The following is a 27497-nucleotide window of genomic DNA, read 5'->3' as shown; positions in this document are numbered from 1 at the left end:
AGCACATCTCATGGGGGGTCCAAAACATCACTACGATTAAAGAGATAAAGTAACCAAAGTCACAAAAACAGACAGCAAGCAACACTCTCCAAAAAACAACTCCTGAAGGGCCAAGTCCTGGATAGTGTGTGACCCCTCTTTAATATAGTAGTGCTCACAGGTGCAGCACATGAACAAGCTTTCATGAACAAACACATAAGGGATGGAAAACTAGCCAAAATGACAAAACAGAAGAATTCTCCCCAAAAGAAATTCCAGGAAGAATAACAGCTGAAGAAATGATCAAACCAGATATAAACAATATAGCTGAACAAGAATTTAGAAAAATAGTCATAAAATTAATCGCTGGACTTGAACAAAAGCATATAAGACAGCAGAAAATATACTGCTGCAGAAATCAAGGAACTAAAAAATAGTCATGATGAATTTTAAAATGCTGTAAATGAGGTGCAAAAGAAACTAGAGGAAGTGACAGAGAGGATTGAAGAGGCAGAGGGGAGATTAAGTGAAATAGAAGATAAAATTATGGAAAAAGAGAAAGCTGAGAAAAAGAGAGGTAAAAAAATTCTGGACCAGGAGGGAAGAATTAGAGAACTAAGTGATTCAATGAAATGGAACAATATCCATATAATAGGAGTTCCAGAAGAAGAAGAAGAAGAAGAAGAAGAAGAAGAAGAAGAAGAAGAAGAAAAAGAAGAAGAAGAAGAAGAAGAAGAAGAAGAAGAAGAAGAAGAAGAAAGAAAGGGGCCAACATGTACTTAACAAAGCATAGCAGAGAACTTCCCCAATCTGGGGAAGGAAACAGACATTGAAACTCAGGAGGCATAGAACACTCCCTTCAGACATAACTTGAATCGATCTGCACAACATATCATAGTGAAACTAGTGAAATACAAAGATAAAGAGAGAATTCTGAAAGCAGCTATGGACAAATGGGCCTTAACCTATAAGGGTAGACACATAAGGGTAGTAGCAGACCTATCCACTGAAACTTGTCAGGCCAGAAAGGAGTGGCAGGAAATTTTCAGTGTGTTGAATAGGAAAAATATGCAGTCAAGAATCCTTTATCCAGCAAGCCTGTCATTCAGAATAGAAGGAGGGATCAAGGTTTTCCCAGACAAGCAAAAACTGAAGGAATTCATCACCACTAAACCAGCCCTACAATAGATCCTAACGGGGACTCTGTGAGTGGAATGTTGCAAAGACCAAAAAGGACCAGAGACAGAACTACAAGCATGAAACCTACAGACATCAAAATGACTCTAAAACCATACCTTTCTATAATAACACTTAATGTAAATGGACTAAATGCTCCAACCAAAAGACATAGGGTATCAGAATGGATAAAAAATGCAAGACCCATCTATTTGCTGTCTAGAAGAGATAAATTTTAGACCCGAGGACACCTTCAGATTGAAAGTGAGGGGATGGAGAACAATCTATCATGCTACTGGAAGTCAAAAGAAAGCTGGGATAGCCATACTTATATCAGACAAACTATATTTTAATCTAAAGGCTATAACAAGAGATGAAGAAGGAAATTATATCATAATTACAGGGTCTATCCATCAAGAAGAGCTAACAATTGTAAATGTTTATGCACCCAATTTGGTATCACCAAAATATATAAAACAATTATTCACAATCATAAGCAATCTTATTGGTAAGAATGTGGCAGTTACAGGGGACTTTAATACTCCACTTACAACAGTGGACAGATCATCTAGACAGAAGATCAATAAAGAAACAACGGCCCTGAAGGACGCACTGGACCAGATGGATTTGACAGATATATTTGGAACTTTTCATCCTGAAGCAGCAGAATACTCATTCTTCTCGAGTGCACATGGAACACTCTTCGAGATAGATAACATACTGGGTCAGAAAACAGCTCTCAATAAATATCAAAGAATTGAGATCATACCATGCACACTTTCATATCAAAATGCTTTGAATTTTGAAATCAACCACAGGAAACAGTCTGGAAAACCTCCAAATGCATGGAGGTTAAAGAACATCCTACTAAAGATTGAATCGTTCAACCAGACAATTAAACAAGAAATTTAAAAATATATGGAAAGAAATGAAAACACAAAATTTAACACAAGAAAAATTAAAACACACAATCCAAACGGTTTGGGAGGCAGCAAAGGTAGTCCTAGGAGGAAAATACATTGCAATCCAGGTCTATGTAAAGAAACAAAAGAAAATCCCAAATACAAAATCTAACAGCCTACCTAAAGGAAGCAGAACAACAAAGAAACCCCAAACCCAGTAGAAGCAGAGAAATAATAAAGATCAGAGAAGAAATAGATACAGAATCAAAAAAAAAAAAAACGAATGAAAGTAAGAGCTGTTTTTTTTAAATAAACCAAATTGATAAATCCCTAGCCAGACTGCTCATAAAGAAGAGAGGACCTAAATAGAAAAAAATTACGAATGAAAATGGACTTATCAAAACCAATCCCTCAGAAATACAGGAAATTATTAGAGAATACTATGAAAAATTATATGCTAACCAACTAGACACTCTGGAAGATAGGGACAAATTCCTAGACACCCACACACTAACAAAACTCAAATAAGAAGAAATAGAAAATTTGAACAGACCCATAACGGTGAAGAAATTGAATCAGTTATCAAAAATCTACCAACAAATAAGAGTCCTGGCCAGATGGCTTCCCAGAGGATTCCTACCAGACAATTAAAGCAGAGGTAATACCTATCCTTCGCAAGCTGTTCCAAAAAATGGAAAAGGAAGGAAAACTTCCAGACTCATTCTATGAAGCCAGCATTACCTTGATTCCCAAACCAGACAGAGACCCACAAAAAAGGAGAATTACAGGCCAATATCCCTAATGAACATGGAGACAAAAATTCTCAACAAGATACTAGCAAATCGAATTCAACAGCATATAAAAAGAATTATTCACCATGATCAAGTGGGATTCATTCCTGGGCTGCAGGGTTGGTTCCATATTCGCAAATCAACCAATGTGATACATCACATTACTAAAAGAAAGGATAAGAACCATATGATCCTGTCAATAGATACAGAAAGATCATTTGACAAAATACAGCATCCTTTCTTAACAAAAACCCTCAAGAAAGTTGGAATAGAAAGAACATACTTAAACATCATAAAAGCCATATATGAAAAGCCCACAGCTAATACCATCCTCAATGGAGAAAAACTGAGAGTTTTCTCACTGAGATCAGGAACATGACAGCGATGTCCATTTTCACCACTGTTGCTTAACATAGTGTTGGAAATACTAGCATCAGCAATTAGACAAAAAAACGAACTAAAAGGCATCCAAACTGTCAAAGAAGTCAAACTCTCACTTTTTGCAGATGGCATGGAAAACCGGAAAGACTCCACCAAAAAGCTGCTAGATCTGATACATAAATTCAGCAAAGTTGCAGGATATAAAATCAATGTACAGAAACCGTTTGCATTTTTATACACCAATAATGAGGCAACAGAAAGACAAATAAAGAAACTGATCCCAATCACAATTGCACCAAGAACCATAAAATACCTAGGGAATAAACCTAACCAAAGTTATAAAAGATCTATGTGCTGAAAACTATAGAAAACTTATGAGTAAAATTGACGAAGACACATAGAAATGGAAAAACATTCCATGCTCATGGATTGGAAGAATAAATATTGTTCAAATGTCAATACTACCCAAAGCAATCTACACATTCAATGCAATCCTAATCAAAATTGCACCAGGATTCTTCTCAAAGCTAGAACAAATAATCCTAAAATTTGTATGGAACCACAAAAGACCCCAAATAAAGTAATATTGAGGAAGAAAACAAAAGTGGGAGGCCTCACAATCCCAGACTTTAGCCTCTATTACAAAGCACAATCATCAAGACAGTGTAGTATTGGCACAAAAACAGACACAAAGCTCAATGGAATAGAGAACCCAGAAATAGACCCACAAATGTATGGTCACCTAATCTTTGACAAAGCAGGAAAGAGTATCCAGTGGGGGGGGGGGACAGTCTCTTTAGCAAAAGTTGCTGGGAGAACTGGACAGCAATATGCAGAAGAATGAAACTAGACCACTTTCTTACACCATACAGAAAAATAAACTCAAAATGGGTGAAAGACCTAAATTTGTGACAGGAAACCATCAAAACCCAAGAGTAGAAAGCAGGCAACACCCTGTTTGACCTCAGCTGCGGCAATTTCTTGCTCAACATGTCCAAAGGCAAGGGACTTAAAAGCAAAAATGAACTGTTAGGACCTATCAAGATAAAAAGCTTCCGCACAGCAAAGGAAACAATCAACAAAACTAAGAGTCAACCAAGATGGAATGCGAAAAGATATTTGCAAATGACATATTGGATAAAGGGTTAGTATCCAAAATCTATAAAGAATTTAACCAAACTTAACACCCCAAAACAAATAATCTAGTGAAGAAATGGGAAGAAGACATTAATAGACACTTTTCAAAACATCCAGATGGCGAACAGACACATGAAAAGATGCTCAACATCACTCATCATCAGGGAAATACAAATCAACACCACACCTAGATACCACCTCACACTGGTCAGAGTGGCTAAAATTAACAACTTAGGAAACAACAGATGCTGGTGAGGAAGTGGAGAAATGGGAAACCTCTTGCACTGTTGGTGGGAATAAAAACTGTTGCAGCTACTCTGGAAAACAGTGTAGAGATTCGTCAAAAAATTAAAAATACAACTACCCTATGGCCCAGCAATAGCACTGCTAGCAATTTATCTAAGGGATACAGGGATACAGTTCAAGTGTCCTCAGTAAGCCTTGTTCAGTGACGGTAGCCAATGAGACAAGCAAGAAGAAAGTGGATATTATTGACTTGACTATAGAAAGCTCTTCTGATATAGAGGAAGACCCTCCTGCCAAAAGGAAATGCATCTTTATGTCAGAAGCACAAAGCAGCCCAATCAAAGGGGTTCTCATGTATCAGCCATCTTCTGTAAGGGTGCCCAGTGTGACTTCGGTTGATCCAGCTGCTATTCCGCCTTCATTAGCAGACTACTCAGTACCATTCCACCACACACCAATATCAAGCATGTCATCAGAATTGCCAGGAGAACAAAGAAGAAATGATATTAATAATGAACTGCAGCTTGGATCATCTTCTGATACTGTGCAACAATGAATTACAAAATAAAAAAAAAATTTGTATTTAAAAAAAAATCAGGAGTGCTGATTCATAGGGGCACATGTACCCCAATGTATATAGCAGCTCTATCGACAATAGCCAAATTATGGAAAGAGCCTAAATGTCTATCAACTGATGAATGGATAAAGAAGATGTGGTTTTTATATACAATGGAATACTACCTGGCAATGACAAAGGATGAAATCACGCTACTTGCAGCGTCATGGATGGAACTGGAAGGTGTTATGCTGAGTGAAATAAGTCAGTCAGAGAAGGACAGATATCATATGTTTTTACTCATATGTGGATCTTGAGAAACTGAACAGAAGACCATGGGGGTAGGGAAGGGAAAAAAATAGTTACAAACAGAGAGGAAGGGAGGCAAAGCATAAGAGACACTTAAATAAAGAGAACAAACTGAGAGTGGATGGGAGGGTGGGGGACAGGGGGAAATGGGTGATGGGCACTGAGGAGGGCACTTGCTGGGATGAGCACTGGGTGTGGTATGTAAGTGATGAACGACGGGAATCGAATTCAAAAACCAAGAGCACACTTTACACACTGTATGTTAACCAATCTGACAATAAATTATATTAAAATAAATAAATAATAAATAAATAATAAATAAATAAATGTGTTATTTCCCGTAAAAGGAAAAAAGAATATGGTAAATGGGATATGACTCAGCAGTCAAAAACAATGAAATCTTACCACTTCCAACAACGTGGATTGAACTAGAGGGTATTATGCTAAGTAAAATAAGTCAGGCAGAGAAAGACAAATGTATGATTTCACACATACACTGAATTCAAGAAGCACAACAGATGTGGGGCGCCTGGGTGGCGCAGTCGGTTGGGCGTCCGACTTCAGCCAGGTCACGATCTCGCGGTCCGGGAGTTCGAGCCCCGCGTCGGGCTCTGGGCTGATGGCTCAGAGCCTGGAGCCTGTTTCCAATTCTGTGTCTCCCTCTCTCTCTGCCCCTCCCCCGTTCATGCTCTGTCTCTCTCTGTCCCAAAAATAAATAAACGTTGAAAAAAAAAAAATTTAAAGAAGCACAACAGATGAACATAGGGGAAGTGATGGAAAAATAAGATAAAAACAGAGATGGAAGTAAAATCATAAGAAACTTTTAAATACAGAGAAGAAACTGAGGGTGGCTGGAGGGGAGGTGTGTAGGGAGATGGGCAAAATGGGTGATGGGCATTTAAGGAGGGCACATGGGATGAGCACTGTGTGTTATATGTAAGTGATTAATTGCAGGGTTCTAATCCTGAAAGCAACACTATACTGTATGCTAACTAACCTGAGTTTAAACATATAAATTTTTTAAAAACTGGTAAAAAAGAAAATGAATATATAACATCAAAATTTGAGTAGAACAGCTAAAGGAGTGCTGAGAGGGAAATTTTTAACACTAAATGCATATCCTAGAAAGAGAAAAAGCCTCAAATCAATTACCTATCTCCATCATAAAGAACTTAGAAAAAGAACAAAATAAACCCAAATCAAAAAGAAAAAATATATAGATAAGAACAAAAATCAATGAAATTCAAAACAGGAAAATAATAGAAAAAATCAGTGAAACAACTCATTCTTTGAAAAGCTAGTGAAAATTGACAAACCTCTAGCAGATCTGACAAAGAAATAAGATAAAAGAAATGACCAATGTGAGGAATAAAAGGAAATATCATAAAAGACACAGTATATAGCAAAAATATAATAAAACACTGTAAATAATTCTATATACATGAATTTGACAACTTAGAAAAAAATAATGAATTCTTAGAAAAAAATTACCACTACTCACCCATATGAAATAAATCATTTGAATAGTCCTATAACTTTTAAGGATATTTAATCCATAATTTCAAAATGGCCAAAAAAAAAAGTTAATACCAAAATTCTATATACTCTCTGCCAGAAAACAGGAGAGAACTTTGGAGTTTATTTTATGAAGCTGGCATTACACCGATACCAAAACCAGACAAAGACAGTACCCAAAAAGACAACTATACACCAATATCCCTCACCTATATAGATATTAATATCCTTTTCAACAAATGACTAAACAATTTAGCAACATATGAAATGAATTATCACCATAACTGACCATGTAGACTTGATTCCAGAGACACAAGCCTGCTTCAGTAATCAAAATGCAATCAATATAAGCCATCATAATATTAATAGCCTAAAGAAGAAAAATCTCATGATTATATCAAATCTGTATAGTATTGGTGGAGGCACAGACATATAGAACCCCAAAATATACTGATACAAATGTGCCCACTTTATTTTTAATACCTCAAAGGCATTTCAATGGAGGAATGATAGTCTTTTTAACGAACACAGATGATTCTAGAACAACTGGACATTCTTAGATAAAAAAAAAGAACTTCAACCTTAGTCTGATCGAACCTTATAGATTATTAACTTAAAATGAATCATGAACTTAAATATAAGACATAAAATTATACAACTCTTGGAAAACAAGTTGTTGGAGAAAATCTTAAGGATCAAGGGTCAGGCAAGTAGTTATCAGACTATACCAATGTACAACCCATAAAAGGAAAACTTGATAAGTTGAATTTTGTTAAAATTAAAAATTTTTACTCTGTGAAAGACTCCGTTAAGAGGATGCAAAGACACGATATACATTGGGAGAATATATTTGCAAAACACTTATCTGACAAAGGACTAGTATCTGGAATTACATGAAAAACTATCAAGAAATCTGGGTGCCTGGGTGGCTCAGTCGGTTGTGTCAGACTTCAACTCAGGTCATGATCTCACAGTTCATCAGTCGAGCCCTGCATTGAGCTCTGTGCTGACAACTCAGATCCTGGACCCTGCTTTGGATTCTGTGTCTCCCTCTCTCTTTGCCCCTCCCCAGCTCTATCTCTCTCAAAAATAAACATGAAAAAAATTTAAAAAGCAAAACTATCAAGAAATCAATATTAAAAAAACCACCCAAGCAGAAAATGAACAAAAAACCTGAATGAAGAGACATGTCACTGAAGAGAATCTACAGATGGCAAATAAGCACATGAAAAGATCCAACATCATTATCCACTAGGAAATGCAAATTAAAGCCACAAGGAGATAGCACTATAAACCAATCTGAGTAACTAAAATAAAAAATAGGGATGGGGCGCCTGGGTGGCGCAGTCAGTTAAGCATCCGACTTCAGCCAGGTCACGATCTCGCGGTCCGGGAGTTCGAGCCCCGCGTCAGGCTCTGGGCTGATGGCTCAGAGCCTGGAGCCTGTTTCTGATTCTGTGTCTCCCTCTCTCTCTGCCCCTCCCCCGTTCATGCTCTGTCTCTCTCTGTCCCAAAAATAAATAAACGTTGAAAAAAAAATTAAAAAAAAATAAAATAAAATAAAAAATAGGGATAACACCAAATGCTGGCAAAGATGCAAACAAATTGTATCATTTATACATTGCTGGTAGGAAAGTAAAATAGGACTCTGAAAAAAGTCTTACAGTTTCTTTGAAATCTAAATACGCAACTACCTACCGTCTGTATTATTGGGCATTCATCCCAGAAAACCGAAATCTTTTGTTCACACAAAAACCTGTAGAGAATCTTTCTGTTGTAGCTGCCTGCTTGTACCTTAGGTGTTATATCTAAAGTGTGACCTTGTCTAACCCAAGGTCACAATGATTTACAACTATGTTTTCTTCTTACAGTTTTACAGTTTTATCTCTTACATATAGGTCTTTGATCCATTTCCAATTAATTTTTGTATATGGTGTGAAGTAGGGATCCAAATTCACTCTTTTGCATGCAGATACCCAGTTGCCCCATCACCATTTGTTGAAAAGACTAGTGAATTGTCTGCACCTTCATCAAAATCAACTGACCACAAATATATGGATTTATTTTTGAACGGTCAATTTTATTCTATTGATCTCTATATCCGTTCTTAAGCCATCATCACATTATTTAATTATTATAGCATATTATTGTATATATAATAAGCATAGTACACTAGTAAACTTTGAAAATGAAAAGTGTGAGCCAACTTTGTTATTTCTCAAGATGGCTTTAGCTATTCTGGGTTCCTTGCATTTCCACATGAATTTTAGGATAAGTTTGTCAATTTCTGCAAAAAGACAGTTGGATTTTGGTATAGATTACACAGAACATAGCATATCTTTCCATTTTTGTATGTTGTCTTTAATTTTTTTAACATTTTTTTTGTAGTTTTCAATGTACAAGTCTTATATTTCTTTCATTAACTCCTACTTCTAAAATGAGGACACATACTAAAGTCCCAAGAGATTAAATGTAAGTAGCTTTCAAATGCATCCTCACTCTGTCTTTGGTGAAATCTCTGTTCCCTACTAGAATTTATGCTGACCACTTTACCCTGGTTTTCAAGAACAAATGAGCCAATAATCTGGGTTTAAGATACTGTCCTACTGACTCAAATCTGCAGTCTAACATTTCACACAGGTTAAACAAATTTACATAACATTTCACATGGTACTGCTAGTATACTCAAGACAAGGAGTGTGGTCTCTTTTCATATCCAAAGACATTTTAGAGCAATGACAAGACCTGGAACCTAAAGGAATTAAGTCCAAGTAAAGTATATGTGGTGGTTTATGTACAAACACATGCATCTAACCTAGTAAAACCAGAAAACTTCCCCCTACACTGTGAGGTATGTGTTATTAAGATTGTTTGCAGTATTTTGAGAAGTGAGAAAAAAAGTAACTTATTCAAAAGGCAAATACATAAGAAAGTCTGTGCTAAAAGAAATACATAATGTAGCCAGCCCAAGGTTCTGTCTTTAATAATGGTATAAAAAGATGGCTAAGAGATGAATTTAGAAATAGTCTTCCAAATAAACCATTACAAAAGAAATAAACGTTGTACTGGAATATAGTAAATGTTGAAATCTTCCCATTTTAACTTTCTTTCCCAATGTAACTGGTTAAATAATTGGACTTAATTGAAATTCACAAATATGTTAATTTACTATTCAATGCTTATTTAAATCAAGTTATTCAGATATTCAAACATACTCCTAATGTGATTTACATTTTACTAGCAAATATAATACATTATGTTGTAAGAATTAAAAATACTTTACTGGCCTAAGACACTCAGAAAATTAAGTTATTCTATGATTAGCAATTGAATATATTAATATTAGGGCACTATTATCAATAGAACGTACACCAATTTGATTCTTGCAAGGTGTTACCTCAACATTCATTTAAAAGAACTAAAAGTGACATTTCTTGGGATATAGCTTGAAATAATGTGATTTGTTACATAAATCAAGTTTTACTAGACAAAGGATGGGTTTGGACAAAGTGATTTATAACTCACTATGGAATCCAAAAAATGAACTGGCAAGCATGGGAACTAAATTCAGTCTCCTGCTTATTAACACTATGTTTTAACTCCCTGAGTTACCCAATCATACTGAAAGAACAAGGACTTTACAGTACTATGGTTTTAATGGATGTTCATGAATTGTTCAGTGTGGTAAAAATTCATAAAATGAAGCAAAACAGATCGATAGTTGCTTGTATCATAACTCAATGACTAGAAAATGATATAAAAATAACTGAAAAAGACTAAGTAGTTACTTTAAATAACAGTGTATGGGAAAAAATGGTCACTAAAGGCATCTTAAATGGAGTAAAGTATCATTATGATGGTTACTTATTTGAGATTTTAATCATAACATTCTTTATTGGAAAAGCCAAGAGAATAGAACATAAAACCATTAAAAAATAAAAAGCTTGAAAAATCACATTTAAATTCCTTGCTTCTAAGGTCTTCTTCATACTGCAAATACAAGATTTCACAAAGTGAAAAAAGGTAATTATGCTGTTAAATGTAAAGTTATATTTAGGAGTCAACCTTTCAAAAACTTATCTTTCCATTTGGGCATATATCTGCATTACTAAGTTATTAAATACAGGTTTCCTTTTTGCTTCCCAATAACCAAAACAGTTCAAAGTTAGGTTTGAGATTAAATTCTTATTTTATAGAAGACTCCTTTCTTCTCCAAAACAAAGAGTTTTGGTTTAGTTTAAAGATAGCCCTGAGGAATAGGAATATCCTTACATAAATGAAGAGGGGGAAATATTAAGATTAAAATACCTAAATTAAACTTGGAGTGGTTGAGAAGACTACTTGGATACTTAACTCCAGGGGCTAAGAAGACTTATGCTACATTAAATATGTACCAAGATTATATTTGGAGGAAAATGCAATTAAATAAAAAAATAGGATTTTTAAGTGTATAGGAACTTACTAGAAGACTTAGAGATTGAACAGAAGAAGAGAGAATTATCTGATATAGTTCTAACCACACTAGTAGCAACTGAAAGGAGCATGTTGCTTGAGGAAAGTAGGGTCAACAGTAAAACCAGAAGAAATGGGAACAGTTCCTTAGGAAACATTTTAAGAGAATCACTATAAGCTTAGGGCAATAGGTCCTTTTACTAAAGCCCTGGAAAGGGTAGTTTCTGCTAGAATGACATTCAGATAAGTGTAATGAAATCACTTTTTACAAAAGAAACTTCTGGGATTTATCTAAGAAATACAAAATGATTAAGGAACTTGAACTAAAAGAGATAGATACCAGCAAACCTGGGACTGAAGAGGGCAGATTGGGAAGGGACTGACCAAAGCATTGAGCTAAATCAAACTTTAATGATTAAAGATATCTTTAAAACTTATCAAAATTTCACCAAGATTGCACATCTATGTTATTTCAAACTTTAGAAAACTTTTTAAGACTTTAAATTACAACATGATCCAGTAGAAACAACTTTCATTTGAAGGCCAACCACCTGGAATCCAGTTCTAGCTGTACCACACAGTGATTTGCACTATTTAAGGTATGTGGGAGGAGAATCACAAAACCTTCTAAACTTTAGCTTCCTCCCATAAAATACAGTAATATGTTCCCTGTGTGGACTAAATAAAAAACATACTATAACTGTACAGAGACACAGATTGCAATGATTAAAGAACACCTGAGTATGGATGCTGAAGAGGGAGCCTCTGACCTCAGAATACTATGTGAATGTGTAGTGGGGGCCCAGAGGTGGTAATCTTTTTTGCACAAGGTGCAGCTTAGAAGGGATGTGTGCAGTGTGGCAAGGAAAGGAAGAAACATTTCTCAAGCCAGTCACTTTGGCCAAGGCCTTGGTGAGCACCGGAACTAGTCAGATTGTGCTCTTTCTCTGACTCCTGCCAAGGAGACTGAATGGCCTAGAGATGAAGAGAGGCAAAGAAAGTCAGAAGACAGAGAAGTATGAGTTCTTATAGCAAGAATTATCATATACTACTTCAGGATGTCTGAAATTATGGAACAGCTTAATGATATAAAAAGGATATTGTATTAAGTAGTAAAAAACACATACAACTAGGAAGAGATATTTCTGGGATGTCTCAGCAACAAGAGACAGAGTCCCCGGTTAGTAGCAGCTCTCCCTTCCACTACCCACGTGTAAGCAGAGGCTACCAGCCTCCTGCCACCACTGCCATCACTGAGTCCATGAGGGCCATGAGGCTCAATTCTGTGATTTTACAACAGACTCTTTTGGCACCAGACATGACACACCCAAAACACACATGTGGAGACCTGAGTTCAGTAATGTTTGGGGGAAAATAAAAATGCTTAAAGTTCTTTTTTGGGGAATTGTAAAGTGATACACCATAGAAAAGTAGGAGAGAAATGTTAAATGTGTAAAACCCATCATCCAAATCCAAATGGCAAACTTCATTTCCCATCCATTTCAATAAAACTAACATGCCACAAATTAAGATTGATTTTGCAAGCAAAAGATAGCAAAGAACATTACATAATGATCTTCGGAGCCTTGAAATAAAATCCTTAATGATTCAATTTAAAGGTTGGCACTTCAGTTACACATGTTGGAGTTTCTGTTTTTTTTCACTGGGGACATTCCAATACCCTCACTTTCTAGGGGTAATGTTAACTTTAACTCAAGGTACTTTCTGAGTTTACATTTTTTTTTTTTTTTGTAAACAGAAAATCCCAAACACTAAATATTTTATACTGAAAATGTCACTGGGTTCACATTGGAATATACAAAATAGTTAACAAAAAAAAGCAGAGAAGGGGCTGATAAATCATAAATACTGTAAAGGTACATTTTAAAATATCATCTTTTCCAATTAGATCCACTTTTTCTTACAATTTGAATGATAATCTGGAGTGTTAAGAACTTAATTTGAATGACAGCTGAAATATAACTTCCTATTTATTTTCCTATTTTTAGTATTTTCCAGAATTTGTTTAATGTCTGAACTGAACTTTCCCACAAATCATTTCTCTACTTCACTGACTTCTTTTCTGATTGCTAGTATTCTGCTCTATACTTCAAAATGCCTCATATAAATCATAAAACTTATAGAAAAATGTGTGTATATTACTTTCCCAGAGTTAATAGGAAAAACCTCTTTGTTTCAATATTTGTTATTAACATATTCTGAAATGTGTGAGTACACCTGCATTCTAGTGCTTACTTCTGCTAGGTATTCAAATTATTTGTATATATTAACTTAATCATTATAGCAACTTCATAAAGTAGAAACTGTTATCGTCTTCATTTTGTAGAGAAGGAAACTGAGGCATAGGGATAGTATACAGCTAATGACCTGGACCCAATTTTTAGTTTACTAAGTATCTTATATCAGCTTAATTTTTGTGTGTGTGATTAGTCCTTGTATTCAAAAAAGTATATCCTCTTAACCAGTGTTTCCCACACTGTTAATCTAGTTCATTTAAGTCTCACTGACCTAAACTGACCTATAGCTGATAACCATTAAGCTCTTAATAAGTTTTTTAGTGTGAATTGGATTGAGCTAATTAATTGAACTATACTTTTCTTTTTTTAATTCCAGTATAATTAACACAGTGTTATATTAGTTTAAGGTGCACAATATAATGACTCAATTCTATACATTAGTCAGTGCTCATTAAGATATGTATACTCTTGGGGCATCTGACTGGCTCAGTCAGTAAAGGATGTGACTCTTAATGTCGCAGTCATAAATTCAAGGCCCACATTGGGCATGAGGCCTACTCAAAAAATAATTTTTAAAGGTATGTGTATTCTAAATTCTCTTTATTTGACCTATCCCCCCAGCCACCTCTCCTCTAGCAACCACAAGTTTGTTCTCTGCATTTAAGAGTTGGTTTTTTGTTTTTCTCTTTTTATCTTTGTTTTGTTTTGTAAATTCCATATATGAGTGATATCATATGGAATTTGTCTTTCTCTGACTTATTTCACTTAGCATGATACCTTCTGGGTCCATCCATGTTGTTGTGGATGGGAATATCTCATTCTTTTTTATGGCTGAATAACATCCCTGTGTGTGTGTGTGTGTGTGTGTGTGTGTGTGCGCGCCACATCATCTTTATTTATTCCTCTATCAATGGGCATTTGGGGTTTACATATCTTTACAAATTAGTGTTTTCATTTTTGTGGGTAAATACTCAATAGTGGAGTTACTGGATCATATGGTAATTCTATTTTTAATTTTTTGAGGAACTCTATACTATTCTCCACAGAGGTTATACCAATTTGCATTCCCACCAACAGTACACAAGGATTCCTTTTTCTCCACATCTTTGTCAACGCTTGTGGTTTATGTTTTTTATTTTAGCTATTCTGACAGGTGTAGAATGGTATCTTATTGTACTTTCAATTACCATTTCCCTGATAATTAGTGATGTTGACCATCTTATGTGACTGTTGGCCACATGTATGTCTTCTTTGAAAAACGTCTATTCTGGTCCTCTGCCCATTTTTAAATCAAATTCTTTGTTTCTTTGGTGTTAAACTGTATAAGTTATTTATATATTTTGGATATTAACCCCTCATCAGACATGCCATTTGCAAATATCTTCTCCCATTGAGTACACTGCCTTTTTGTTGGTGGTTTCCTTCACTGGGCAAAAGCTTTTTATTTTGGTGTAGTCCCAATAGTTTAACTTTGTTTTTGTTTCCCTTACCTCTAGAGACATATCTAGAAAAATGTTTCTATGGCTAATGTCAAAAAAAAAAAAGTCCAGTTTTCCTTCTAGGACTCTTAGAGTTTCAGTCCTCACCATTTAGGTCTTTAATCCATTTTGAGATTATTTTTGTGTATTATGTAAGAAACTGATCCAGTTTCATTCTTTTCCAATGTGGCTTTCCATTTTTTTCAGTACCATTCGTATAACATTGTATATCCTTTCCCCCTCTGATGCAGGTTAATTGACCATATAAGTATGGATTTATTTCTGGGCTCTGTGTTCTGTTCCATTGATCTTTGTGTCTATTTTTGTGTCACTGGTATGCTGTTTTGGTTTTACAGCATTGTAGTATATCTTTAAATATGAAATTGTGATACCACTAGCTTTGTTCTTCTTTCTCAATATTTGGGGTATTTTGTAATTCCATAAAATTTTAGGATTATTTCTTTTAGTTCTGTGAAAAATGTCACTTGAATTTTGATAGGAATTACATCTGTAATTGTATCTGTAGATTTCTGTGAGTAATATGGACACTATAACAATATTGGTTCTTCTAATCCATGAACATACAATATCTTTTCTTTTTTGTATCATTTTTAATTTCTTTCATCAGTGTTTTATACTTTTTGGAGTACAGGTCTTTCACTTCCTTGGTTAAGTTTATTCCTAGTTGAGCTATACTCAACCAGGTGTGCAATTGAGCTATACTTTTCAGTTAAAAGATAACCTACCAGGCAAAAAATTTGGATATCTGAAAGGTACAGTCAGTTACTAAATCTATTTCTCTCACCATAAGGAGTAAAGGAAATGAATACACCACTAACATCAGTCATCAGTTATCATTGTTTATCAAGCCCACTAAACCAGAACTCAAGATGTTGATCACACCACCTACAGAAAAAAAAAATGTTAAGTTTTATATGAAAGGTGTGAGTATCTGATTAGGATAAAAAAAAATCAGCTCTACAATATGGAAGGGAATTTTACATGAAATGTGTATACATTTGGTGTTTGACAATCCTAATATATTTGATCTTTCAAATGGCGTCATTTCAAAAAGGAAAAAGAAACATTTGGTTTAGCAGAAAGGCCAAGACTTGGATTGGAGGCTGATATGCATATACTGACATCATGACAGGTTGGAAAAGATACCGTAATTTTTCTTGGACCTGTTTATGGGCACTGAGAGTAATTTCTTGCTTTAATTTTAAGTGAATTTCATCTGTTATCATATGTAGAAAAATAAGAGATGAAAAGACAAATAATACAGTTGCAATCTAGTACTTTGATTTTTATTCAAATTCTACACATTTAAATAACAAAAAAAACAACCACTCAAATCAGCAAATTACCTTGAATGTAGTTCTGTGCTGCCATTATTATATTTGCTGCCTCTTTCCCAGACACCAAAGTCGGGTACACGGTAAACTCTTTCTACACAAAATACCAGGTTTTGAATAAAAGATACCTAAAAGAAAAGAAAAGAAACATAAGGTCACATGGAGTAACAGGCTCTTTAGATACTGATAAGAATATTAGATACCATTTGAAATCCAATTAGACACTTGCCTACCAACACTCTTTTAACATGTTCAGGGGAGTTCTGGGAAGATGGTGGCATAGGAGGACACTGGGCTCATCTCACATAGATTCCACCCACATATGCCTAAATAACCCAGAAAACTGCCAGAAGACTAGCAGAGCAGACTCTCCGGAGCCAAGCATAGACAAGAGGCCCATGGAAGACGTTATGCGGACAGAGAGGTGATGCAGACTACAAGGATTGGCAGGAGGGAGCCGGAGCGGGAGAGGGGCAGCCCGCCTAGCAAGGTAGAACCCCTGAAGTCTGGACTGCAAAAGCTGAGGGGCCAGACTCCATGAGTTCTGACAGCCAGCAGGACTTAATACCTGGAATGTTAAAAGTCAACAGCTTTGCTCTAGGAGAGCAGGGAAGGAGAGAGGACGCCAGGAGGGACAGTTGTTGAGCCCTGGAAGGACAGAGCCCAGCGGGGGGACAAAGGCACTGGCAAGCACCATTTCCCTCTCCTATCCCCCAGCCAAAATTCCAAAGGGAACCAGTTCCCATCACTGAATTTCCTTGCACCGCACAAATACCCAACGCTGCGCTTCTGTGATTCCATCCCTTCCACGGGTCTGCCTCCCTCCTGGTGCAGCAGGGCCCCTCCCGCAGCAGACCAGCTAAGGCAAAGCAAGCTGAGCCTGCCCCTCCTGCCCATGTGCACCTTGCGGATCCACCCCTGCTAATACGTCCTTGGTCAGAACCCACTGAAGGAGCACCACAAGCCTGGCAGTGTGCAAGCAGGCCAGACAGGGGCTACACCACTCCAAAGTGAGCCCTACCTCTGGGAGAGGGGAAGATAAGGTACACACCAGTCTGACTGTGGCCCAGTGGTGGGCAAGGGGCAGACATCTAGTCTGAGTGTGGCCCCGCCCACCAACACAAGTTTTTCCAGACACCACAAGGGATGTGCCCTGCAGTTTGGAGCTAATGCAGGGCCTAGCCAAAATGACGAAACGGAAGAATTCTCCTCAAAAGAAACTCCAGAAGTAGCGACAGCTAACAAAGTGATCAAACTGATTTAAGCAATATAACGGAAAAAGAATTTAGAATATTAGTCATAAAATTAATCGCTGAGGTTGAAAAAAGCATAGAGGACAGCAGAGAATCTACTGCTACAGAGATCAATGGACTAAAAAATAGTCATGAGAAATTAAAAAATGCTATAAATGAGGTGCAAAACAAAATGTAGGCGGCCATAGAACGGACTGAAGAGGCAGAGAGAATAAGTGAATTAGAAGATACAATTACGGAAAAAGAGGAAGCTGAGAAAAAGAGATAAAAAAAATCCAGAGGTATGAGGGGAGAATTAGAGAACTAAGTGATGCAATCAAAAGGAACAATATCTGTATCAGAGGAATTCCACAAGAGGAAGACAGAGAGAAAAGGGCTGAAGGTGTACTTGAACAAATCATAGCTGAGAACTTCCCTGATCAGGGGAAGGAAACAGTCATTGAAATCCAAGAGGCACAGAGAACGCCCTTCAGTGTAACTCCAGTCGATCTTCTGCCGGACATATCACAGTGAAACCGACAAAAAAACAAGGATAAAGAGAATTCTGAAAGCAGCTAGGGATAAACAGGCCCTAACATACTAAGGTAGATACAAAAGGGCAGTAGCAGACCTATCTACTGAAACTTGGCAGACCAGAAAGGAATGGCAGGAAATCTTCAATGTGATGAACAGAAAAAATATGCACCTGAGAATCCTTTATCCAGCAAGTCTGTCATTCAGAACAGAAGGAGAGATAAAGGTCTTCCCAAACAAACAAACACTGAAGGAATTCATCACCACTAAACCAGCCTTACAAGAGATCCTAAGGGGGATTCTGAGAGTTAAATGTTACAAGGACCACAAAGGACCAGAGACATCACTACAAGCATGAAACCTACAGACATCACAATGACTCTAAACCCATATCTTTCCATAACACTGAATGTAAATGGACTAAATGCTCCAACGAAAAGACATAGGGTATCACAATTGATAAAAAAAACAACCCCACCTATTTGCTGTTTACAAGAGACTCCTTTTAGACCTGAGGACACCTTTAGATTGAAAGTGAAGGGATGGAGAACCATCTATCATGCTACTGGAAGTCAAAAGAAAGCTGGAGTAGCCATACTTATATCAGACAAACTAGACTTTACATTAAAAGTTGTAACAAGAGATGAAGAAGGGCATTATATAATAATCACAGGGACTATCCATCAGGAAGAGCTAACAATTATAAATGTCTATGTGCCGAATACAGGAGCCCCCAAATATATAAAACAATTAATCACAAACATAAGCAACCTTATTGATAAGAATGTGGGAATTGCAGGGGACTTTAATACTCCACTTACAACAATGGATAGACCATCTAGACACAGGATCAATAAAGAAACAAGGGCCCTGAATGATACATTGGATCAGATGGACTTGACAGATATATTTAGAACTCTGTATGCCAAAGCAACAGAATGTACTTTCTTCTTGAGTGCACATGAAACATTCTCCAAGATAGATCACATACTGGGTCACAAAACAGCCCTTCATAAGTATACAAGAATTGAGATCCTACCATGCACACTTTCAGACCACAATGCTAGGAAGCTTGAAATCAACCACAGGAAAAAGTTTGGAAAACCTCCAAAAGCATGGAGGTTAAAGAACACCCTACTAAAGAATGAATGGGTCAACCAGGCAATTAGAAAAGAAATTAAAAAATATATGGAAACAAATGAAAATGAAAATACAACAGTCCAAAACCTTTGGGATGTAATGAAGGCAGCCCTGAGAGGAAAATACATTGCAGTCCAGGCCTATCTCAAGACACAAGAAAAATCCCAAATACAAAATCTAACAGCACACCTAAAGGAAATAGAAGCAGAACAACAAAGACACCCCAAGCCGAGCAGAAGAAGAGAAATAATAAACATCAGAGCAGAAATAAACAACATAGATTCTAAAAGAACTGTAGAGCAGATCAATGAAACCAAGAGTTGGCTTTTTGAAAAAATAAACAAAATTGATAAACCTCTAGCCAGGCTTCTCAAAAAGAAAAGGGAGATGACCCAAATAGATAAACTCATGAATGAAAATGGAATTATTATCACCAATTCCTCAGAAATACAAGCAATTATCAGGGAATACTATAAAAATTATATGCCAGTAACCTGGACAACCTGGAAGAAATGGACAAATTCGTAAGCACCCACGCACTTCCAAAACTCAAACAGGAAGAAATAGAAAACTTAAACACACCCATAACCAGCGAAGAAACTAAATCAGTTATCAAAAATCTCCCAACAAATAAGAGTCCACAACCAGATGGCTTCCCTGGGGAGTTCTACTAGACATTTAAATCAGAGATAATACCTATCCTTCTCAAGCTGTTCCAAAAAATAGGAAGGGAAGGAAAACTTCCAGACTCATTCTATGAAGCCAGCATTACTTTGATGCCTAAACCAGACAGAGACCCAGCAAAAAAAGAGAACTACACGCCAATATCCCTGATGAATATAGATGCAAAAATTCTCAATAAGATACTAGCAAATCGAATTCAACAGCATATAAAAAGAATTATTCACCAGGATCAAGTGGGATTCATTCCTGGGATGCAGGGCTGATTCAACATTCGCAAATCAATGTGATACATCACATTAATAAAAGAAAAGATAAGAACCATATGACCCTGTCAATCGATGCAGAAAAACCATTTGACAAAATTCAGCATCCTTCTTAAAAAAAAAACCCTCAAGAAAGTCGGGATAGAAGGAATATACTTAAACATCATAAAACCATTTACGAAAAAGCCCACAGCTAATATCATCCTCAATGGGGAAAAACTGAGAGCTTTTTCCCTGAGATCAGGAACACAACAGGGATGTCTACTTTCACTGCTGTGGTTCAACATAGTGTTGGAGTGCTAGCTAGCATCAGCAGACAACAGAAGGAAATCAAAGACATCAAAATTGGCAAAGATGAAGTCAAGCTTTCACTTTTTGCAGATGACATGATATTATACATGGAAAACCCGACAGACTGCACCAAAAGTCTACTAGAACTGATACATGAATTCAGCAAAGTCGCAGGATACAAAATCAATGTAGAGAAATCAATTGCATTCTTATACACTAATAATGAAGCAACAGAAAGACAAATAAAGAAACTGATCCCATTCACAATTGCACCAGGAAACATCAAATACCTAGAAATAAACCTAACCAAAGATGCATAAGATCTCTATGCTGAAAACTATAGAAAGCTTATGAAGGAAATTGAAGAAGGTATAAAGAAATGGAAAAACATTCCGTGCTCATGGATTGGAAGAATAAATATTGTCAAAATGTCAATACTACCCAAAGCTATCTAGACATTCATTGCAATTCCAATCAAAATTGCACCAGCATTCCTCTCGAAACTAGAACAAGCAATCCTAAAATCTGTATGGAACCACAAAAGGTCCCGAATAGCCAAAATAATTTTGAAGAAGACCAAAGCAGGAGGCATCACAATCCCAGACTTTAACCTCTACTACAAAGCTGTCGTCATCAAGACAGCATGGTATTGGCACCAAAACAGACACATAGACCAATGGAATAGAATAGAAACCCCAGAACTAGACCCACAAAAGTATGGCCAACTAATCTTTGACAAAGCAGGAAAGAATATCCAATGGAAAAAAAGACAACCTCTTTAACAAATGGTGCTGGGAGAACTGGACAGCAACATGCAGAAGGTTGAAACTAGACCACTTTCTGACACCATTCACAAAAATAAACTCAAAATGGATAAAGGTCCTGAATGTGAGACAGGAAACCATGGAAACCCTAGAGGAGAAAGCAGGAAAAAACCTCTCTGACCTCAGCCACAGCAATTTCTTACTTGACACATCCCCAAAGGCAAGGGAATTAAAAGCAAAAATGAACTACTGGGACCTAATGAAGATAAAAAGCTTCTGCACTGCAAAGGAAACAATCAACAAAACTACAAGCCAAGCAACAGAATGGGAAAAGATATTTGCAAATGACATATCGGACAAAGGGCTAGTATCCAAAATCTATAAAGAGCTCACCAACCTCCACACCCGAAAAACAAATAACCCAGTGAAGAAATGGGCAGAAAACATGAATAGACACTTCTCTAAAGAAGACATCCGGATGGCCAACAGGCACATGAAAAGATGCTCAACGTTGCTCCTTATCAGGGAAATACAAATCAAAACGACACTCAGATACCACCTCATGCCAGTCAGAATGGCTAAAATGAACAAATCAGGAGACTATAGATGCTGGGGAGGATGTGGAGAAACGGGAACCCTCTTGCACTGTTGGTGGGAATGCAAACAGGTGCAGCCACTCTGGAAAACAGTGTGGAGGTTCCTCAAAAAATCAAAAATAGACCTACCCTATGACCCAGCAATAGCACTGCTAGGAATTTACCCAAGGGATACAGGAGTGCTGATGCATAGGGGCACTTGTACCCCAATGTTTACAGCAGACTTTCTCTCTTTTTTTAAATGTTCATTTATTTATTTTTTTTCAATATATGAAGTTTATTGTCAAATTGGTTTTCATAGAACCCCCAGTGCTCATCCCAAAAGGTGCCGTCCTCAATACCCATCACCCACCACCCCCTCCCTCCCACCCCACATCAACCCTCAGTTTGTTCTCAGTTTTTAAGAGTCTCTTATGCTTTGGTTCTCTTCCACTCTAACCTCTTTTTTTTTTTTCCTTCCCCTCCCCCATGGGTTTCTGTTAAGTTTCTCAGGATCCACATAAGAGTGAAACCATATGGTATCTGTTTTCCTCTGTATGGCTTATTTCACTTAGCATAACACTCTCCAGTTCCTTCCACGTTGCTACAAAAGGCCATATTTCATTCTTTCTCATTGCCACGTAGTACTCCATTGTGTATATAAAACACAATTTCTTTATCCATTCATCATTAGATGGACATTTAGGCTCTTTCCCTAATTTGGCTATTGTTGAGAGTGCTGCTATAAACATTGGGGTACAAGTGCCCCTATGCATCAGCACTCCTGTATCCCTTGGGTAAATTCCTAGCAGTGCTATTGCTGGGTCATAGGGTAGGTCTATTTTTAATTTTTTGAGGAACCTCCACACTGTTTTCCAGAGTGGCTGCACCTGTTTGCATTCCCACCAACAGTGCAAGAGGGTTCCCGTTTCTCCACATCCTCCCCAGCATCTATAGTCTCCTGATTTGTTCATATTGGTCACTCTGACTGGCGTGAGGTGATATCTGAGTGAGGTTTTGATTTGTATTTCCCTGCTGAGGAGAGACGTTGAGCATCTTTTCATGTGCCTGTTGGCCATCCGGATGTCTTCTTTAGAGAAGTGTCTATTCATGTTTTCTGCCCATTTCTTCACTGGGTTATTTGTTTTTCGGGTGTGGAGGTTGGTGAGCTCTTTATAGATTTTGGATACTAGCCCTTTGTCCGATATGTCATTTGCAAATATCTTTTCCCATTCCGTTGGTTGCCTTTTAGTTTTGTTGGTGGTTTCCTTTGCTGTGCAGAAGCTTTTTATCTTCATGAGGTCCCAGTAGTTCATTTTTGCTTTTAATTCCCTTGCCTTTGGGGATGTGTCGAGTAAGAGATTGCTACAGCTGAGGTCAGAGAGGTCTTTTCCTGCTTTCTCCTCTAGGGTTTTGATGATTTCCTGTCTCACATTCAGGTCCTTTATCCATTTTGAGTTTATTTTTGTGAATGGTGTGAGAAAGTGGTCTAGTTTCAATCTTCTGCGTGTTGCTGTCCAGTTCTCCCAGCACCATTTGTTAAAGAGACTGTCTTTTTTCCATTGGATATTCTTTCCTGCTTTCTCAAAGATGAGTTGGCCATACGTTTGTGGGTCTAGTTCTGGGGTTTCTATTCTGTTCCATTGGTCTATGTGTCTGTTTTTGTGCCAATACCATGCTGTCTTGATGACGACAGCTTTGTAGTAGAGGTTAAAGTCTGGGATTGTGATGCCTCCTGCTTTGGTCTTCTTCAAAATTCCTTTGGCTATTCGGGGCCTTTTGTGGTTTTATATGAATTTTAGGATGGCTTGTTCTAGTTTCGAGAAGAATGCTGGTGCAATTTTGATTGGAATTGCATTGAATGTGTAGATAGCTTTGGGTAGTATTGACATTTTGACAATATTTATTCTTCCAATCCATGAGCACGGAATGTTTTTCCATTTCTTTATACCTTCTTCAATTTCCTTCATAAGCTTTCTATAGTTTTCAGCATAGAGATCTTATGCATCTTTGGTTAGATTTATCCCTAGGTATTTTATGCTTCTTGGTGCAATTGTGAATGGGATCAGTTTCTTTATTTGTCTTTCTGTTGCTTCATTATGAGTGTATAAGAATGCAACTGATTTCTGTACATTGATTTTGTATCCTATAGCAGCACTTTCAAAAATAGCCAAATTATGCAAAGAGGCTAAATGTCCATCAACTGATGAACTGATAAAGAAATTGTGGTTTATATACATAATGGAATACTACGTGGCAATGAGTAAGAATGAAATATGGCCTTTTGTAGCAATGTGGATGGAACTGGAAAGTGGTATACTAAGTGAAATACGTCATACAGATTAAGACAAATACTATATGTTTTCACTCTTATGTGGATCCTAAGAAACTTACCAGAAGACCATGGGGGAGGGGATGGAAAAAGAAAAAAAGTTTAGAGAGGGAGGGAACCAAAATGTAAGAGACTCTTAAAAATTGAGAACTGAGGGTTGATGGGGGGTGGGAGGGAGGGAAAGGTGGGTGATGGGTATTGAGGAGGGCACCTGTTGGGATGAGCACTGGGTGTTGTATGGAAACAAATTTGACAATAAATTTCATATTAAAAAATTAAAAAAAGAAATTGAATCAATAATAAATGAGTTTATAAGACAGAAAGCATCAGATCTAAACAGTTTACTAGTGAAGTCTATCAAACATTTAAAGAATAAATTTATCAATTCTCCACAATCTCTTTCAGAGGATAGGAACAGAAGGAATACATCCTACTTCATTATATGAGCAATACCCTAATACCAAAAACAAGACAAATACGTTATAAAAAATAAAGACCAGTCTCTTATGAAGAGAGATGCAAGAATCCTCAACAAAATTTTAGCAAATTGATTCCAAGAAAGTATAAAAAGTATTACACAACACAACCAATTGGGCTTTATCTTAGGCATGCAAGCTGGTTCCCTATTAGAAAACCAATTAACATAGAAATTACATAAACACTGTAAAAGTGAAAAATCATTTGATCATCAGATGCAGAAAAGCATTTGAGAAAATCCAACATCATTCATCATAAAAAATCTCAATAAAATAGGAATAGAGGGGAACTTTCACAGCTTGACAAAGATTGTCTATGAAAAACCTAAAATCATACTTAATGGTGAGAAACTTAATCCTTCTCACTAAAATCAGATGCAAGGCAAATATGTCCCTTCTTACCACTTGTTTCAACATTGTACCTCAAGTCCTTGTTAATGCAATAAGGCAAGAAAAGGAAATAAAAGGTACATGGATTGGGAAAGAAGGCACATAACTGTTTTTCACCACAGGAGACATAATTGTCTATTTAGAAAAACCAAAGGAATCAACAAAGAAACTGGAACTAATAAGTGAATATAACAAGTTTTAGGATGTAAGTGTAATATACAAAAGTCAATTGCTCTCCTATAAACCAACAACAAACAAATAGAATTTGAAAGTAAAAACAGCACATCCACAAATGAAATACTTAGGCATACAGCTAACAAAATTTATAAGAACAAGATTTATATGAAGAAAACTACAAACTGATGAATGAAATCAAAGATGACTAAATAAATAGAGATGTTCCATGTTGGGTCAGGAAGACTCAATATTGTGAAGATATCACTTCTTCCTAAATCTATAGACTCTATAAATCCCAATCCCAATACCAGCAAGTTATTTTATGGACATCAACAGATTCTTAAGTTGTATAATGAAGCAAAAGGCCCAAATAGCCAACTCTATGTTGAAAAACAACAACAAAATTGGAGAACTCATACTACCCAACTTCAAAAGCTATGGTAAAAAAAAAAGCTGTATAAAGCTGTGGTGATCAAGATTGTGTGGTATAGGCAAAAGAATAAACAAATAAATCAATAAAACAAAATATATATCCCCAAAACAGACCCCCACAAATACAGTCAACTGATCTGTAAGAAAGGAACAAAGGCAACATAATGGAACAAAGATAAGCTCTTCAAATAATGGTTGTGGAATAAGTAGACATCCACAAAAAAAAAATAATAATAATAATCTAGAGCTAGACCTTACACCCTTTAAAAAAAAAACTTAAAAATGGATTATAAATCTAAATATAAAAGCTAAACCACAAAATTCCTAGAAAACAACATGGGAGAAAGTCTAGATGACCCTAGGTATAGTGCTGCCTTTTTATTTTTATTTTTAATGTTTATTTATTTTGAGAGAGAGACAACAGGGGAGGAGCAGAGAGAGGGACACAGAGGATCCCAAGCAGGCTCCACATTGTCAGCGTGGAGCCTGATGCAGGGCTCGAATTCATGAACAGTGAGATCATGATCTGAGTGGAAACCGAGTCGGTTGCTTAACTGACTGAGCCACCCAGGCACCCCATTGACGCCTTTTTAGATACAACACCAAAGAAATCATTCATGAAATAAATAATTGATAATCTGGACTTGAATACAGTTTACAACTTCTGCTCTGTTAAAGACACTACCAAGAGAATGAGAACACAAGCCACAGATTGGGAGAAAATATTTGCAAAAGACACATCTGATAGAGCACTGCTAATCCGAATTCTATAAAGAACACTTAAAACTCAATAATAAGAAAACAACCAATCCAGGGGCGCCTGGGTGACTCAGTCAGTTGAGGGTCCCACTCTTGATTTTGGCTCAGGTATTGATCCCAGGATCATAGGACTGAGCCCTGCATTGGGCTCTGCATGGAGTGTGGGGTCTACTTAAGATTCTCATTCTCTCTCCCCCTCTGCCCCTTGGTCACTCTCTCTCTCTCCTAAATTAAACTTAATTAATTAAAAAAGTAGAATTAAAAAAAATAAAAACAACCAACTCAATTTTTTAAATGGGCCAAAACCTTAACAAACATTGTATGTTTACAATGCATGCTTACAATTCTGTAATTTTTGGGATTCTAGCCCAGAATACTTATAACCCATACCTTCCTTTCTATATCCAAATACAAATATTTCCATTTGGCTTTCCCATTAAACACTATGTTCCACAGTTTGTAAGCCCTTCTCAATTGTTTTTCTCTATAACACATGTGATTTTTCCTACTCTTGGTCTAGAAACATATTTTTGCTACTATGTCTTCTTAATCACCCATATCATTCTGACACCAAGTCGTGATATTTTTCACATCAGTTCTTTGGTCATAAAGATTTTGTGAATCTTGTGAATCTTGTGAATCATGTCTGACATTCAAACCTTCCATAATCTTCCCACCCTATCCTCATGTGCCTCTGTATATATACTCTACTGTCTGACAGGAACATTAGATTCCAGTTGAGCTTGATTTTACTCATTTCCAAGTGAAAGTTTTCTATAAATCTTTCTTCAGTCCCACATCAAACCTTTCCTCCCTGGTGAAGCCTTTGACTTCTTTCTCTTAAATCAAATTGCACTTAGAGTCAAGACCAGAGTTATTAATTTTCCTTTGTTTTATGTGATCTTCCCCCAAC

The 27497-nt window shown here is 36.6% G+C and overlaps 1 protein-coding gene across 8 annotated transcripts in view; it reads right to left on the bottom strand.

Annotated features, from left to right (window-relative positions):
- Positions 1 to 27497, bottom strand: part of PHKB (phosphorylase kinase regulatory subunit beta) — a 276065-nt gene that overhangs the window by 137710 nt on the left and 110858 nt on the right. For all 8 annotated transcript variants that reach the window (XM_043600811.1, XM_043600810.1, XM_043600812.1 and 5 more), the window contains one exon: positions 16548 to 16663. In XM_043600811.1, coding sequence (XP_043456746.1) covers positions 16548 to 16663 — 116 coding nt within the window. The remainder of the gene's footprint in view (positions 1 to 16547; positions 16664 to 27497) is intronic.

Source organism: Prionailurus bengalensis, chromosome E2 (assembly GCF_016509475.1).
Source record: "Prionailurus bengalensis isolate Pbe53 chromosome E2, Fcat_Pben_1.1_paternal_pri, whole genome shotgun sequence".
NCBI classification, from domain to species: domain Eukaryota; kingdom Metazoa; phylum Chordata; class Mammalia; order Carnivora; family Felidae; genus Prionailurus; species Prionailurus bengalensis.
The sequence above is the reverse complement of the archived record's forward strand: the minus strand, read 5'-3'. Positions and strand labels throughout refer to the sequence as shown.